We start from the raw sequence: 14,109 nt of genomic DNA on the forward strand, positions 1-14,109 counted from the left end.
ACATCCCATTTGTTTTCATGCTTGTTATATTATTATATAGAGTTGTTAATGGACAAGACTAGGCCCATGTCCAAGTCTTAAGCAAGAGAACTTGAAGAATCTCTGTATTCCTCCATCCATCCCTCCATCCACAGGGTCACGGGGTAACCTGGAGCCTATCCCAGTGGACTCGGGGCACGAGGCGGGGGACAATCAGCCTACAAAGCATGTCTTTGGACTGGGGGAGGAAACTGGAGTACCCAGCTCCGCGCACACAGGGAGGAGGCAGGAATCGGACCCCGAACTCTGGAGGTGAAAGGCAACAGCGCTAACCACTAAGCCACCATGCCTTCCAATAAAAATCAGCTTTGTCTTGGAGTGGGACTTTTGACTAGGTTGCGGGTTGCCTAGAGTTTCTGCCTACAGTTTTGGGTTGGTTAAGGGTTACATTTTAGCTAGCCTGGGGAAAGAGTTAATCAAGTGTTACAGTTGATCTGGGGTTAGGTTTGGGCTAGAGGGTTGTCCAATCATGCCATGTCTAATAACCCTATTGAAAACACAGCACTTTTTAATATTTTCATCTGTCATTAAGAGTTGATTAATATTCTATTATATAACAGCAGCTCCGACTGTAGTTCTGTAATTCAAATCACAGGTTTATATTACTGCACTTGCTCTAATACATCATCGTTTCTATGGTAACAGCTTAAACAGGGACTTTGGCGGACACTCCAAAGACTAATATTCTAAGACAAGTAATAAACCAATTAAAAACAAGATTTTAAATAATGTGTTGTAATGTAACAAAGGAAAATGTGTAATCTTTGATATGGTGAAGTTTTTTTTGTACAGAAACATTAGTTTAACAGTTATGGAAGGAGTCTCCAGTATCAGCACTTTGTAACAGTCAGAGGTATAGCTGTAACTTTAAGTTTATTGCCATGGGAAAGTCATCAGAACAGAGGAATTTGTGTTTTGCCGTTTCTCTGTAACATACCAAGCTAAAAATTTTTTGGTCATATTAACCAAAAGAAAAGGATCTGCTATAATGTAAGAGATAACAGGAGCTAAATTGTTTCACTGACTTTCTACAACATGAAATCTAACTATCAACAGATAAAAAGTTGTGCTCTAATTAATAAAAAATTTGCAATCATTGGCAAACTATGTTGGCATAAAAGGAATAAAATACTTCGGGATTGTGCTGTTATAGGAATTGAAACAGATTTGGGGTCGTGACTCCGCTTTGCACTGGGCTGCATTACTCTACCCCATCACTGATTATTTTCCTACAACAGAACAAGTGTTTTATTCCTTACATATTACCCCCTTGGGCTTCTGAAAAAGTCTACTGTCTAATTCTACAGGAAAGCATTAATAAAGTAATAAAGTAAGTATTACGCTATTCATTCTTTCTTTCAATTACAGCAAAATCCTGTTTTTATCCCCATCTAGTTTTTTCATGCCAGTGGAATTCCTCAACTAAAATGGACAAATCAGCGGGACGAAAACTTCAACTGGAACAGAATCATCAGAAAGAAATCAATTACAAATAAAATGATAAAAGACAGAACTACAGGATGATGGCGACGAGAGCATAATGTGTTTATCCGTGTTTACCCTGGCGAAGCGGCGACTGTAGAGGGCCATGACTTTGGGGTCAGGGCACTCCAGCTTCTTAATAATCTCAAAGCTCTGGTTAAGCTGCGTGAACACGTCCACCACGGAGCAGGAGAACAGAGCGTGCTCAGATGTCTGCTGGAACTAAGAAAAAGAGAGCGATAACAATATGTAAGATTTTACATTTATACAGCATAGATAGCTATGGCATACAATTTCCGTGTTAGTTTAACGTTGTTGTAAACTCAAACATTAAAACCAAATAATACATATAGATCAGAAGAGAATACCTTTACTGTTATTGTACAAGGATGATAAATTAGGTCTGCATCTCCCATTGTAATATGGATAAAGAATATGCATGTAATAAAAATAATAGAACTGTACATAATTGTATGTGCAAGCTATATAGGGAGCATAGGTCATGTAAAGAAAAACTGAGTTGTCATGGACAAAAAACAGGACTATGTAAAAATAATGGTATTTTTATTACTTATATAGCACATAGGTGTATTAAAATTAACAAATGAATTTAAGTAAACTGAAATCACATGATCTGAGATGCAGCTCATGACAATAATCACAATAACGGCGGCAAGTTTTAAAGAGAAACAGAGTTAAGTGTGAGTGTTTTTAACATTGCTGTGTATCAGACCACTAAACATTACAGTCTGACTTAGAACCGAGACACATCCAGATGTAGATCAGGTACGCAGGCGAGTGTGTGAACAATGACGCTCACGTTGCCTCTGATTACCGCTGCTTCTGCATGCGCACACAAAGTCATGTGTTGAGTATAAACCGGCCTTTATATAGCACTGAAAGGAGATGTGTTTCTGGTAAGCAGATCCCGCTGTAGCTGGGTCGAGGTGTATAAGCGTGACTACTCGGATACTCACGCCGTCCTTCTTGTCCCTCTCGAGGGCGCCGTGCATGAACTCCATGGACACGTCCTCGTTCTCATCCAACCACTGCAGCACAAACTGCATGAACCACCTACACACAGGCCAACACATGACTGCTGACACAGTGGAAATGGCAATCAACCCACTTTTCCTTACTAATATACAGTACGTGCATACATACATACATAATATTATTAGTACTGTTAGTAGTTCTATTACTATTGTTAGTATTACTGTCGGCATTACTATTCATAAATTCAGAGCCCTAAAGGGTTCTTCATATGTCTCCTTGGAGAAACCCATACATACAGGTTCTATATTGGAGGCTCTATATTGGAAGCTAAGAACCCTTAATTATCCGATGATCCCTTAAAGAACCCTTAAAGATCCCTGTGAGTGTAGTAACAGCTGTTTTACACTCCCCCTACAGGCTTCTTTGGTTTGTCTATCTAAAAGGCCTTAAAGGTTCTACTGTCTACAACTGCGCAACACTCACATGGGATACTCGGGAATGACTCCTTTGAAGGCAGGCAGATCCTTTACATACTCGTTATAGAGCCACTTCACCTTAAAGTGCAGGTTCATGTAGTCAGCACTCTTACACAGACGATGCTTCTCGTGCTCTGAGGAGATAAGAGGGACAGAATGAGTGTGTGTGAGAGACTGAGTAAGCGTTTGTAGCTGGAAAGCCGGCGGAAGAGTGTGAAAAGCATCATCTAACAACACTCTTATCATACATGCAATTCAAACGTACGTTCCAGAGGTCACATTTCTGTTACGTGTCAATATTTCAGCAAACTAATCTGATCTGGACATAAATGACATAATTGTTCAATAATGCTCAAAAAAACAGAAAATTTTTTTAAAAATTAAAAAAAAGAAAAAAAAATTAAAGCTCTTCGTGTTCTGTAAAATGTTGGACTGTATTAGGGGCATAAGGTAATGCCATTATCTGTGTCTGTATCTGTTTAGTGCTCAAAACTTCCACTGTGGAACTTTCTGGAAAACCTTTCTGTCTTCTATTTAATGTGACTGAGTAAGCAAGCTAAATCTTTCAAAGCAATGATGTTTTTCCCAAATGGAGAAAATGTAATTTAGGCTACACACCAACAGACTTCTAATACTACTTTACCATATTTACTTCAGTTTTTAGGTTTGTTACATTCCAGAAAGGTCAGAAAAGTTTGCAGGGTACACTATCAGAATCTATAATAAAACTGTGTGTACAGAAATATGGTGGAAGTATGGTTTGATTTTGTGGTGTGACTCACCCTCCATGGCGTACTTCATATCCTGTGAGAACTGAACCCACATCACCTCGGCACACACCTTCCCTACGTTGAGCTCCTGAGGAAACCTGAGCCAGACAGAGGAAAGGAGACGATCAACACAATGAACAGCAAACTGGTGTGTGTGTGTGTGTGTGTGTGTGTGTGTGTGTGTTGATGTAAATTACTTACAGGTTAAGTATAAGAAAAATAATCATAGAAAAACCAACTACTGTGGTCATAAACGAACATGGGCATATACCACAGTTCTGTTGAATTCTCGAATCTGATTGGTCAGAAGGTATTGATTAATTTTCTGTAACAGCAGCTTTGATAGTAGTGCCAGCTTCAAATCACAGGTATATATGAAAGCACTCGTTAACTAAAAGATACTAATAATAAATATGTTAAGATTTTAAATAAAGTGCGTTTTAATTATATAATCATCGGTATGTTGAAGTTTTCTGTGAGGTGACATTTATTTAACATTTGGAAGGAGTCTCCAGTGTCAGCACTTCCAGTGTGGGAAAAGTCATTTAAGATGAGAGGAGCTTGTGGTTTGTAGTTTATTAGTCAGGTGACGAGCTGCATTTTTGTCTTATTGACTTCATGAGAGAGAGAAAAGAGAGAAGTGAGGGAATGACTGTTTTTAACTGCTATAAAGTAACAAGAACTAACAACATTAAATGTAAAAATTGCTTATCATTGGCAGTTTGCTATAGTATAAGGGGAATAAAACACTTTGGGATGTACTGTTACTGGAAAATAAATCAACTTCAGCATTGTAACAGTACCTTCATCACACCAACCCTTCGCTGATTATTAAAACATTAAATGGTTTACAAGCATATAAAGTTGCAACATCTTTTATAAATGGATTAGTAATTAGAAATTCAGCTGGAGGTTTATCGTAGTCTTTTTTTGTTGTGCCTTGCCTGTTTTGTCTAAATGCTCCTGTAAACATTTAGACGCACATCGCTGTGTGAGTTTTGTGTGAGGTGAAGGAACGGAGATGATGGTGGTGAAGTTCATTTGTTATTGTTCTCTGGCTAACTCTTGTTCCTGCTGCTTTCAGTTTGTCCTGCAACTCTTTCAAGTGATTGCTGGCTTCTCTCTAACCCTCCTTATCGTTAGTCTGAGAAGGCTTCCGTGTCAGGACGATTAGTTGTAGCTCCATGAATTTTCCACCTGCATATTATCGAACCAGTTGTATAGTCAGGGATGCTTTTGGTCTTCAGCAGTAACTCCGCATCATCATACCAACCCTTCTTTGATTAATTTCCAATAACAGCATGATGTGCATAAGGGACCACACTAACAAGGATTAAGACTGACTATGGATGTTTGTGTGTGTGCATGTGTGTGTGTATATTGTGTTGCACTTAATGTCCATCACTCACTGGTTGAGAACAGGTGTGTACGAGTTTCGATCCTCCTCTATAATGGAAACTATCAGCGTGATGAGTTTGGGCCAGAAGTCCAGATTCTTGATGCTTGGACCCTGTTCTTCTAGAGGATATTCATCTTTATTCTGAAATGGAGAAGAGAAGCAGAGTCAGAGCCAAAACACACACACACACACACACACACACACACACACACACAGACACACAGAGTCCAAAATGACCACGAGACCCTGAACTGAACAGCTATTCACTGATTAGCTAAAAAAAAAAAAAAAAAAAACACTTCATTTAATGTCTTCTGAAACACTAATACTGACATCACGCCAGCTGAGCGTGTTTCACTCTAAATGAGAAAATGACTGACTGGTTCTCCTACTGGCTGGTACTGGCGGCTGTAGAGCTCTTGGCAGTTGTTAAAGATGTAGTCGTAGGTGGAGTTGAGGCAGGCTTTCACACAGTCTCGCACCACCTGGCTGGCTCTCGGAGGGCTCTGCAGTTCCTGCACCTGTCCACCGGGGGGCGAGAATGAGTGAGAGGAGACTCGGACAGCTCAGAAGTGATCACTACTTAACAGTCCTTGTATTCTAATATTGTTCTAACACACCCTGGCACATCAGAAGCTCACGTTGTTGTTGTGAAACGAAACTGACAGAAGATCAATGAGACTTAACTTCTTCTCCTAAAACCTCACTGAAAGCACTGGCACTCTCAGAATATAATATCATCTTCTCATAGACCATACCTTCATCCTGAAGAAAGTGATGCTGGTGAGTAGATCCACAGTGGACTTCAGGTCCTGCAGACGCTCCTTACTGCTAGCAGGGAAGTTATTCTGCAGCAGAACACACACCACAATTAGAGCACTACACTAGAGATGGTACAGTGCCATCAGATCAGTTGTGAGCGAGACTTACGCGGTACATGGAGAGATCGATGCGTAAGGAATTGTGCAGCTGGTCTAAGAGCTTGACAAACCTTTCTTTCTGTTGGAAGAGAAAATATGACAGTGAGTGGAACAAGGTAGAAAAAAAAACATGCCTACTTAGAGTGAGGGGAAATATATAGTATACAGAGAGGTTTGTTTTTGTTATATAGTCTACTTCCTGTTCATATCTCCACTTCAGATTTCTTTTGACTTGAAATATGAGCAAAAAAAGTATGTATTCATAAGCATAAACAAAGATATGTTTAAGGTGTGTGTGTGTGTGTGTGTGTGTGTGTGTGTGTGTGTGTGTGTAAAGGCTACACTAAAAGAAATCATGAAATTTCTCAAGCAAACTGCACCAGATGTCATTATAAAAGACAGTGCTATTCTTTGGCAAGATCTCACGCAACAAGTAGCAATCATGGTAAAGGTCAAGGAGGAACAACATTCGACTGGAAAAGGGCACATCGCCGAAGCAAAGACCATAAACATCTCCGTCTGTACAACTGGTTCGATAATATGCAGGTGGAAAGTTCATTGAACAACAACAAGTAATCGTAACATGCTCTCAGGCTAACAATAAGGAAGGTTAGAGAGAAGCCAGCAATCACTGGAAAGAGTTGCAGGACAAACTGAAAGCAGCGGGAACAAGAGTTAGACAGAGAACAATAACAAATGTAATGCACTGCGATCATCTCTGTTCCTTCACCTCACACAAAACACACAGAGATGCATAACGCTGAATTTCTAATTACTAATCTATTTATAAAAGATGTTGAAACTTTATATGCTTGTAAAACATTTAATGTCTGTGGTTTTTGGCATCAAAAACACGACCCAAGAGGTGTCACTTAAAAGTAAAATGAACAAATTCTAAACAAATAATAAAATTAACAAATTATAAAATATTAAAATAAGACACAGTCAAGAACCACTACATGATGCATGCACGGTACCACACACAAAAACACAAAAGCTCAGGTTAATAGTGGCACACGTGCACACACACACACACACACACACACACACACACACACACACACACACATATATACACACACACACAGAGGTCACGAGCACAGCAGTTTCCTCAAACCGCTGTAACTGCCTGATTCCTGCTGTATGGTGTGTGTGTGTGTGTGTGTGTGTTTGTGTGATCTGTACCCCGAAGTTGGAGGCAGAGAAGCGGTCAGAGGCGGAGACGTTGGTGGAGGCAGTGGTGTGAGCGTAGAAGGCATTAATGTTGGCCAGCAGGGTGCTCATCACAGCAGGAACACCGGGACACATGTACTTAGATGAGAGACACGCAAAGTGCCTAGAGAAAAGAAGTTTTAAAGAAAGTTTTAAAATATATGTCAAATCTATTTTAAAAACTTAAAGACACATCACAACAGGGCTAAGCAGGACAAGCAGCTAAACACCACTATGATGCATACGTCATGGCCTGGTAGATGGACTCGATCCCATAACGCATTGCGAACTCGTCCACTATTTCCTGCGCCACGTCGTCGAAATAGACCTTCCAGGCATCATCGCCACGAGCGTCTGGGATCTTCACCGCTCCCTGCCCGAGCACGTCTGTGGTGTGGTGGAACAAATTCTGAGAAAAGTTTACACGAGACACGTTAGTAAGAAATTTATAGGCATTTACACACTCCTGAGAGAAGCACGATCCCATTCGGAACGCAGCTGCCCTCTCTGAAGCACCTTGTTTTGGAAAAATTCGAGTACAATCCTATAATACTTTTCTTCTGACCAGAGTGTAAATAATGCTTTGACAAAAATGTTGGAGCAAACTGTCACTCCAGCCAAGCCGCATGTTGACAAACATAAGTATATTTCTTATATTATTGCCATCCATATTTGTGCTCTAGCTAATGTAATTGTGTCGTGAGTAATTTGTGTTAATGAAGCTCCAAGCTCCAAGGAAAGAACGACGCCCCTGCCAGTGTGAACTGAAAGATTTTCTGCTATAGAAAACTATCAAAGCAAAAGCTTTAAGGAATCCAGAAACCATGGCTGCTTTGCCTAAGTCAAATACATCAGTTACCTTTGCAGATTTTCATTAACACCATAGAGATTTTCTTCAGTTTCTCAACTATAGTCTAAAACTCCCACCATTGCACTATACATTTACGAGGTCTGATCTCAGAGATGTTTGTGTTAGATAGACCAGCACGTAGATGTTATGATAGTCTGAATAAGTCCTGTCTTGAGGACCCACAGAGTCACGGTCCTCGACTCTAAAACAGACCCCCAACTTTATTGTAAAATACACTCCTAACAAAATATTACTTTTGTTTATAGTCAGAAATAATAAAAATGAGAAATAATAAGAGTTATTCCATAGCACTGATGAATTCTGGATTCTGACTGGTCAGAAGTTGTCGATTAATTTTTCAGCTCTGATAGTAGTGCATCTCACAGGTTTATATGAAAGCGCTCGTTCCAATATGTTATCATTTCTTTAGTAAAAGCTCATTCACAGGGACTCATTTGGCGGATTCTCCACATTAATGTGTTATTCAACAAAAAAACAGGATAATTGTTGATATGGTGAACTTTTCTGTATGGGGTTTATTGAACATTTAGGGAAGGAGTCTCTAGTGTCAGCACTTTGTAACAGTCAATAAGTTTTCCAACATGGAGAAGTCTTCAGGACAGAGGAGTTTACGCTTTGTGGTTTCTCGGTTATGTGACAGGTTGCACTTTTTTGTCTTATTAAGTTCAAGAGAGGCTGGTGAGAGAACGACTGTTTAAAGCTGCTATAAGGCAAGTCATAACAGAAACTACCTTGTCTCGTGGATGTTCCACATCATGGAATTTAACTATAAAATGTTAAAAAGTATGATGTTATTGTATTATATGTTTATTAATGCATAAATAATGGTAACTGTTAGCAAATTGCTGTGGTATAAGAGGAATAAAACACTTTGGGACATAATGTTATACAAAAATAATCAGCTTTGGGATGGTAACAGTAATTCCTCTTCATCCTGATTCGTTTCCTTTAGTAGCATGCCTTGTCATGTTTTATTCTTTACATAATAAGAGGATTTCCCTTTTCCAGTCGATTTTCATAAAATTTGCTTAAGCTGCTCTTTAAATCCTGTGCTGTGTGTAGGTGCGTGACACTTTACCTCGTGTAGACAGGTGTACTGCACATGGTACGGAGCCACCTTCTCCTCTCCTTTAATTTCCACACTGATGTGAAGACGGATAGCGCCAGACACCGCTGACTTATCAGTCCTTTTCTCTGAGAAAGGACACAAACAGAGAGAGAGAGAGAGAGGGAGAGACAGGGAGAGGAAGAGAGAGAGAGAGAGAGAGAGGGAGAGAGTGTAAACGGCATTCACTTGGCTGAACTCCAAACTAATGTTAAACTAAATCAATGTAACGAGTCAGTGGAATAAAAACTGCTGCTCCACTTCTTATTTCACATAAAAACGTATGTAGGAAGAACAGGACTGAGAACATTGTGGCCTTTTTCCAGAAATGCGGGATTCGCTTGTGCTGCTTCTTCCCCTGACAAGCAAATCATTAAGGGGTAATTTATACACGACGACTGATCGGTCGATTTCCGACGGGAGTCGGTACATAATAATCAAGTAAGATCGCTCCACTCGGAAAGAGTGGGAGTGGGGGAGAAAGAGAGAGTGAGTGTGTGAGAGAGAGAGACAGAGAGAGAGGGAAAGAGAGAGAGAGAGAGAGAGAGGGACAGAGAAAGACTCAATTACTACTATTGCCTGTAATTGCTAGACTCATTGTGGAGGACAAAGCTCCAAAAAAGGGCAATTAGACAAACAACAGAAGGACAATGAGAAGCTCAGGACATGAAATACACACAGAGGAAATCAAGATTAAGCTTAAAAAATGAGTCTTTAACCACAAGGTGTCAAAAACAAAATGTATAAGTGCTATGTTGTTATTCTGGCTCAAAATCCCATTGTTTCACCTTAACATTTAACATCCCACAATTTATTCTCTGAATATGAGCTTTGATGAATTCTCAAATTTGATTGGCCAGAAAGTGTGGATTATTTGTGCAGAACAGCTCGGCTTGGACTGTAGTTCCAGCTGTAACATGAACAATAAGTTTATATTCATGCACTCTTTCTAATACGTTATTGTTTCTATAGTAACAGCTCATACACAGGAACATGTACGGTGGATTCTCCATATAATCTAAGACTAATAATAAACACATTTTTAAAAAAAAAAAAAATCATTGATGTTTTTGTCAGGAGACATTTATTTAACATTTATGGAACAAGTCTCAAGTATCAGTGCGTTGTAACATTTCCAGCACAGGAAAGTCTTTAGGACAGACGGGTCAAGCTGTGACAAAACATCAAGCTGTGATTGTTAAAGAGAGAGAGAGAGAGCGAGAGAGGGAGAGAGAGAGAGAGAGAAACGGAGAGGCTGGTGAGAGAAAAACTGTTTATCATGCTTATAACATAAGTGATAATAGGAACCAACTTGTCTCTCAGACTTTCCACAACATTAAATCTCAACTATAAACTGTTAAAATGCATGATGTGTCATTCATTAATAACACACTCGAGACTATTCATATATATGAAAATAATAATACAAAATCACTTTTGCATAAATGTTCAGTCAGTGTGTGGTATTCCTTAGATAATTCTCATTCTCTAAGCTGTTTCAAAGATACAAGTAAGCTTTAGTGGAATTTAATTGATATATACTGTATACATCTATTCATTGTTAACTTACTCACTGTTAATGTATTCAGGTATTGTCAAGGTTTTGCTTAAATTGAATCCAACTGTCAAAACAGTTATTTTCAAATGACATAATATCTGGACTAGTTATTAAGTTGAAATAACAGGATATTAATTCAGAAAAAAGATATAGCATTTTAACATTTTGTCATAACTTGCAGTTGAGAGAGATAAATCCTAGTTGAGGAAATTCCTATTGATATATAAGAATTTCTAACGGATCTGTCGCATGTTTTTCAGTGAAGCAGATGCATCTCCATCCAAACTGGAAGCAACTGTGCATGGAGACATGGAGAGATTTGAGTAATAAAGATGTGACTCACACACACCCAATCCGTGTCTCCTCCTGGCTATTTATACACACGTTTCTCAACAAACTGAATGAATTTATTCTGAGCGCAGATCCTGAATTCACCCCACCGTAGTTTATATCACAGGTTTACAATAATGCGTTTCCATAGTAACAACTTGCACAAAATATACTTGAGTGCTGGATGCTTCATAATTTGTCTTATTAACATGAAAAGAGAGAAAAAAAGAGGCTGCTGAGGGAACTGCTGTTTATAGCTACTATAACGTGAGTGACAACAGGAACTAGCTTGTTTCATGGATGTTCCACAACATTAAATGTAACTATAAATAGATAAAACATACGAAATTCTATAGTTAATAAAAAAAAACTCATGAGCTTGGACAAATTGCTGTGGTGTAAGCTGAATAAAAACCAAGAGTGCCAATAATTATATAGGTTTGGTTCTAGTGTAACATGACTATTATTATTTGGATTTATGTGGTTCTCAGTACTAAATCTAATAAATAATATTATATAAATAATGATGAAAAGCATGTCTGCCTCATGCTCATCCATCAGCCGGCCGAGTCGCTGCACTCTGAACAGAACGGATTTGCACAAAAGGCTCCGGACGCTTAAAATAGAAGCAGCATAATGTCATCTGAGGAGAGACCACAGAGCTGAGAGGGACCCGGCGGGCCTTCACTCATCCCCACAGTCCACTTACACACTCGCCAACTCAGCTTTCACTAATTCCCTAAATCACACGAGCTCCTGGGACGACCCACAAACAAGATACATTGTGTGTGTACATTCAGACCCGATCTAACAATTACAAAGAGGATAAATAAATAAACAAGACTAGTCTCATTTTGTCAGACCATCAGTGACTGCATAGAATTTTAGTGTGTGATCTGAGACGCTCTTGATGTTTCTGAAAAATATCTCACAGCATGGTAGAATTTAATTGGTCTTATGTAACAACACTACTAACAAAAAAATTCTAGCAAGCAGAGAGGAAAAAAAAAATTATGACAAATACTATCTGTCTATGCAAGTGTCTCTGTCTGTCTGTCTGTGTCTCTCTGTATTTGAATGTCTTTCTCTGTGTGTGTGTGTCTCTCTGTCTGTATGTTTGTCTTTCGCTGTCTGTATCTGCCCGTGTCTGTGTGTCTGTCTCTCTCTGTGTGTCTGTATCTGTCTGTTTCTCTGTCTGTATCTGTGCGTCTGTCTTTGTCTATCTCTGTCTTTGTCTGTCTCTGCCTGTATGTTTGTCTGTCTATGTCTGTGTGTGTCTGTATCTGTGTAACACACACTTACCCAGGTTGTACCAGACGTCCATCTCTCCGCTGAGCGTTCGCACCTCGATGATGCTCTGTCCCAGGAAATCGTCAGACTCCCTCTTCAGCCTCTGCTTCACGCGTGACTTGATGTCATCGTCTTCGTCCCACACGCGCACCTTAATGCGATCTGACGAGTTGTGGCACTCACTGAGAAAACAAAAATTTACATACATGAGAAAACATCAGAGGCACCGCTGAGTGCGAAAGTTTACTTGCACTTACTTCCTGAAGCTAACAAAGCATAGTAATGGGAATGAGAATGGGAAGTGCACTCACAAGTGAAACTTCTCCTCCCACACCGGGTTCAAGTTGCCGTAGATGGTCTTGGTGCGCTTCTTTGTCTTTCCCACTTGGACAGTCACGTAAGGGTCGCTGGAGCCCGTCTTATCTTTGGCCTGCAGGCCCTGTGCACACATCACTACAGACACACACAGACACACACAGACACACACAGACACACACAGACACACACAGACACACACACAAAGAAACACAGATTCAGGTATACTGGTTCCTAATCACCTGCACTAGTTTGGCCAACTTGTACACAGATAAAATATATATACACATGTTAGTTTTCTCCAAACCTTTCCTTTAAATGGATTAGGAAGCTGCTTCTCGTTCAGTAGCATGAGATGCGAAAGGACTGAAGAGTTCATACCGGTAATGGTGATCTTAGCCGACCATTTGGAAGTCCCGTCCAGAACGCTCTGTTTGATGGTCTTCATCTGCTGGGCGTGGACCGTTTTGCTGATCATGAACACATCCCTGATGAGTTCGAAGATCTCTGGTTTGTTCCTCTCCCTGATCTTCATGCGGTCCTTCATGGCCATGATGATGTTCTGCGTGCGATCTTCAGCACCGTGCTTTGAACTTTTCTCTGCCGCACCTGCAGTTAATGAGACAGAACTAATAAAATACATGTGTACATATATGGAAAATGGTACTGCCTTTAAAGGAAAACTCCACTCCTTTATGTAATGTAGGAAACCATTGTCGATGAAAGAGGATTAAACTAAAAAAAGTCATTACATTTCATTACAAAATAAATCTTGGATGATTGTTAATTATAAAGATTAGTATGCAGCGTGTTCAGGGTGGATTTTTCCCTGTAAGGATGTTTGGATCAAATACAAGGACATGTCAGTGATGTAGCCACACCAGAGATCAAAATGATAACCACATCATTAGAATTTTAAGAAACAGATTTTCAAACTGGATCTACATCCTGTTTCAACCATCACTTCCCACAGCTATAATTAGAAACAGTACCTTTCCAAAACACTGTAAACAAACAGCAGCCTTATCAATCCTGCAAGTCAAATACACAGAGTAATAATCAGGTGCCTGCTTTTGACCTCCCTTTAAATCATTCCTGGAGCAGCTAATGGAGCTGTCATCTGTAGTGTGACGTTTCGGTAAGATTGCTGTTTGGATAATTCATTTGCACAGTCACTGCAGCAGCTACTGTGTTTTCTACCTGTAGTTTTGCTCAGCAATTGGATTATTGGGGAAAAAAAAAAAAACATGACTAGCTTAAATATTTCAAAGCAGTTTTCATGCTTTTCATGCTTTTCCGGCCATTTGCCCTGGTACATTTGGTGAAGTGTGAAAAATTTGGTGAAG

At 39.6% G+C, this 14,109-nt stretch overlaps 1 protein-coding gene across 4 annotated transcripts in view; it reads right to left on the reverse strand.

Annotated features, from left to right (window-relative positions):
- The window catches only part of unc13bb (unc-13 homolog Bb (C. elegans)), an 85,673-nt gene that overhangs the window by 13,114 nt on the left and 58,450 nt on the right, over positions 1–14,109 (reverse strand). For 3 of the 4 annotated variants that reach the window (XM_026942705.3, XM_026942703.3, XM_053241220.1), the window contains exons 15-28: positions 13,145–13,372; positions 12,760–12,901; positions 12,461–12,630; positions 9,244–9,359; positions 7,540–7,703; positions 7,268–7,418; positions 6,093–6,161; positions 5,921–6,010; positions 5,543–5,683; positions 5,173–5,303; positions 3,776–3,861; positions 3,001–3,127; positions 2,499–2,595; positions 1,600–1,743 (exon numbers count right to left, since the gene is read on the reverse strand). In XM_026942705.3, the coding sequence (XP_026798506.2) occupies positions 1,600–1,743; positions 2,499–2,595; positions 3,001–3,127; positions 3,776–3,861; positions 5,173–5,303; positions 5,543–5,683; positions 5,921–6,010; positions 6,093–6,161; positions 7,268–7,418; positions 7,540–7,703; positions 9,244–9,359; positions 12,461–12,630; positions 12,760–12,901; positions 13,145–13,372 (1,856 nt within the window). The remainder of the gene's footprint in view (positions 1–1,599; positions 1,744–2,498; positions 2,596–3,000; positions 3,128–3,775; positions 3,862–5,172; positions 5,304–5,542; positions 5,684–5,920; positions 6,011–6,092; positions 6,162–7,267; positions 7,419–7,539; positions 7,704–9,243; positions 9,360–12,460; positions 12,631–12,759; positions 12,902–13,144; positions 13,373–14,109) is intronic. The other variant, XM_026942704.3, reaches the window with a different exon arrangement.

Source organism: Pangasianodon hypophthalmus, chromosome 17 (genome assembly GCF_027358585.1).
Source record: "Pangasianodon hypophthalmus isolate fPanHyp1 chromosome 17, fPanHyp1.pri, whole genome shotgun sequence".
Taxonomy (NCBI): Eukaryota; Metazoa; Chordata; class Actinopteri; order Siluriformes; family Pangasiidae; genus Pangasianodon; species Pangasianodon hypophthalmus.